The sequence below is a fragment of the Nannobrachium achirus genome, assembly GCF_963921795.1.
Source record: "Nannobrachium achirus genome assembly, chromosome: 7".
In the NCBI taxonomy this organism is placed as follows: domain Eukaryota; kingdom Metazoa; phylum Chordata; class Actinopteri; order Myctophiformes; family Myctophidae; genus Nannobrachium; species Nannobrachium achirus.
Genome location: NC_137816.1, coordinates 51,700,755 through 51,704,413, shown reverse-complemented (window position 1 = coordinate 51,704,413; position 3,659 = coordinate 51,700,755). Strand labels below are relative to the sequence as shown.

At 47.1% G+C, this 3,659-nt stretch overlaps 1 protein-coding gene across 1 annotated transcript in view; it reads left to right on the top strand.

The window, feature by feature from the left end:
* The window catches only part of pcdh17 (protocadherin 17), a gene marked incomplete at both ends in the record, with an annotated part of 68,986 nt that extends 65,635 nt beyond the window's left edge, over positions 1–3,351 (top strand). Inside the window, one exon of the mRNA XM_080729202.1 lies at positions 2,648–3,351. Coding sequence (XP_080585328.1) covers positions 2,648–3,351 — 704 coding nt within the window. The remainder of the gene's footprint in view (positions 1–2,647) is intronic.
* Between the last annotated feature and the right edge of the window lie 308 nt (positions 3,352–3,659).

Sequence of the window (3,659 nt, the reverse complement as noted above, 5' to 3'; positions counted from 1 at the left end):
CCTCTGGTCAAACTTTGACCAGAGGTATCAAAAGGCCTTTAAAGTCCTTAAATTGTCACTTTAGAAATGTGCAGATACTGTTTACTGTTGAGTGAGAAAACAATGTTAACTGTTACAAAGACCTTCACTCACCTTCACGTCACGTTGCTAGTGGTTAGGTAGCCATAGTTACCCGTTGAATGTTGAATCTCCATATATGGAGATAACCGACGCATCTCACTAAGTCTGACCTCACAAGCCCCATATTTGGACACGGACAACCTACATGAGGGTTTTGACATCGTGGTTAAGTTCTCACCGGACACCGCTGCGGCGGGTCCTAATCCTGGACAACCAGTCCCTTTGAGTAGTAAATTACATTAACATTTAGCTAAACATCTGGGGACCCCCCAAATTAATTTGGGGACCCCTCTGGGGGGTCCTGACCCACAGGTTGAGAACCATTGTATTTACACAATGAAAGTATAAAAATCGATTGTACTTGCTTCGGACCGATTGTTGTGCCTTGACATGGGGTCTGGACGTTCTTTTTTCTAATCTCAGATCACTCTTGCACAAACACAGACAGACATACTGTACTTGCTTTGTGCGGGTAGCGAGCAGTGACATGCTCTTACCCCCCGCCATTTCAATTTACTCTGTCTCAAACTGGTCAAGCTTCCCTTGTCTTTGTTTCCTCTTATTTCCTCCCAGATGACCGCTTCAGCATGGGAAATGTCAGCCTCTCTTTGGCAGTGGTACTTGGCCTTCCTTAAACATTTGTGAAGTCTTAAGCTCATCCTTTGTGGCTTAGGAGAGCAGTCTCTTGGGAATTGGGGGCTACTGACCTGCAACACTGCAAAGACAAGCCTATACCCAAGTGAAGCCACCAGACGCTCACATCAACAATAACACATTGTATTAGTTTGATACCGTATAAAACACTTTCCCTCTCCTGTTTTGAGATGAGGACAGTATGTATTACCTCAATGTTCGATGGCCTTGTCTAAAAGCTTGGGGTCCCGTCCTCTTAAGTGTATTTTCGGTTGTATCTTTGAATACATTCCAAACCAAAAAATGTATAAATATGATTTCATGTTTTCTTTTTTCTTTTTTTTTACTGCAGGCATGCAAGTTTCCCTGTAAATATCAGAGGCTCACCACACATTACATAACTCTAAATCAACCTTCTCTTATTATTAACAGCATTATGTTTTAAGGACTTGCATGAGGTATAGTATTACTATATGTAATTCAGACTGATTTGGGGCATTAAGACGTCATGCTGTTTGATTTAATGTTTGTTATTTGCTAGCCTATTGTACATGTTACACCCAATCCCACAACATACCTATTGCAGCTTGACTTTGACCACAGAAGAACGTTTGACTTTTTTACAGAAGAAAATTGTATAATTATGCTCAGATATGTAAAACTCCATCCAGAGCTAAATCATATTGGCAGGTACTGCAGGTCAGAGTCGCCATACAATCTCACACATTACAATGTGTGAGCCGCAAAGTTTAGACATTCAGTGAAAAGCATTGAGAACCAATTATACTTTGTTGACAGGTCACTTATCTACTGTCAAGCTGGAAAATTCCACCCACTGTGCACTTAACAAATGCTAAGAATAACCTGGAACCATTATTTGATATCGGATCTGACTGGAATATGTAATACATATGGATTGAAGACGCTGGTTGTATCATGGTAATATGAAGTCATGTATCGGGTCCTCCAGACTGTTGTCTTATAGCTTCATCCCACCTGGCCAATGGAAACATTCCATTTGTGGGACAACAGATGCTCTTTCTTCCTCTGTTTTTCACCCTGTGCCCAATAGGGGAGAAAGAAATGTGATTCCCCCCCCTCCATACCCATTTCTGGATCCATTTCACACAGCTATGAACACTCCCGTAATCAGCCAGAGTGTGCATCCTTCTGAATAGAGATGAAAGAGGAGAATGCATGCGCGCATCCTCTTTCTCACAAGCACACGCACACACAAGCACATGTGAGTGTGTGTGTGTGTGTGTGTCTCTCTCTCTCTCTCTCTCTCTCTCTCTCTCTCTCTCTCTCTCTCTCTCTCTCTCTCCCCCCCTCTCTCGCCAGCGAAAAAATAAACATGCAGGAACACACATAGGGAAGAAGCACAAGGCGTTTGGCACGGAGTCTCTGTCTAGGGAGGGCTTCAAAGCTCAGTGACATGAATTTATGATAACGGCATTATGCCTTTGCCAAAACCTCAACTGTTGTTGTTTTCCTCTCTGTAGCCCACCCCCATCCATCCCTTCTGTATGCTCTGCCATCCCCTTGATCAGAGCTTTGGAACATGCATATTCACCCAGCAGGTGTCCCTGAGAGAGAGAGAGAGAGAGAGAGAGAGAGAGAGAGAGAGAGAGTGTGTGTGTGTATGCATGTGCGTGCGTGTGTGTGTGTGTGTGTGTGTGTGTGTATGTATTCACATTTCCACAATATTTCATTATGTTTACTGTAGCTCTAATCACCCAACCTTGGACTCTCAGCTGTTCGGAATTCAGTGATGCGCAATTATTTTATTTTATTTAGCTGCCCTCTCAGTGTGTGGTGTAATCATGTTACATGTGTAAATGTAATGTGTGGCTCACCTGTAACCCCACTTTGTCCTTCTCTTCTGTCTCTGCAGATGAGGATTGTGTGAACTGCACGGAGGAGTGCCGGGTGCTGGGTCACTCTGACCGCTGCTGGATGCCGCAGTTCCCAGCGGGCGGCAACCAGGCGGAGGGCGTGGACTACCGGAACAATCTGTTTGTGCCCGCAGGGATGGAGACAGTGCCAGAGACCGAGACCTACGAGACCGTCAACCCCAACGGCAAGAAGACCTTCTGTACTTTTGGCAAGGAGCGTCGGGACCACACCATCCTGGTCGCCAACGTCAAGCCCTACCTGAAGGCCAAGCGCGCGCTGAGCCCCTTGCTCCAGGAGGTGCCCTCCGCCTCCGGCAGCCCCACCAAGGGCTGCTCCACCGCCTCCCCTTGCTCCTCGGTGAAGAGCCCGGCAGACGGTGCGGAGGGCAAGCCTCCGCCCGCCACGTGCTCGGGCCACTATGGCCCCCCCGACGGCCAGTATCTGTCACCGGCCAAACAAAGCAGAGAACAGGGCGGCTACCCGGCCATGCCTCCGTCTGACCCGGTGGCCAAGGTGCTAGCGGAGGCCCGGTCCAGGATCAGCCAGGAGACGGTGTGCTCGGGGGAGATGGAGCGCGTCCTGGAGCAGCCCGAGCTGGAGGCGGGCCACGACGGCATGGACGCCGACCAGGTGGTGAGGGACATCGACAAACTGCTGCAGGACTGCAGAGGAAGTGAGGCCACTGGCACGCTCAGGAAGTGACACAGAGAACTCTACGAGAAAGTTAGGGAGGGAGATGAGAGGAGGCGAGCGGAGAGGAAAAGGATGCGACTGCCATCAAAAACTGTCACCAAAACAACTCAACTAAGGCTCTTGTGATAGGAGCTGTGATCAAATGATTTGTTGTTGAGAATAACTACAACTGGAAGGACAACGGAAACAATTTATAATATTGCTTTGGCACCAGTTGGCTGTGGTGACTTTGCTACCATTCTTGATAACTAACAAAAATTTGAACATTTGAATTCTGTTGACTTTATGAACTCTTTTTTGTTTGTTTGTTTTGGATT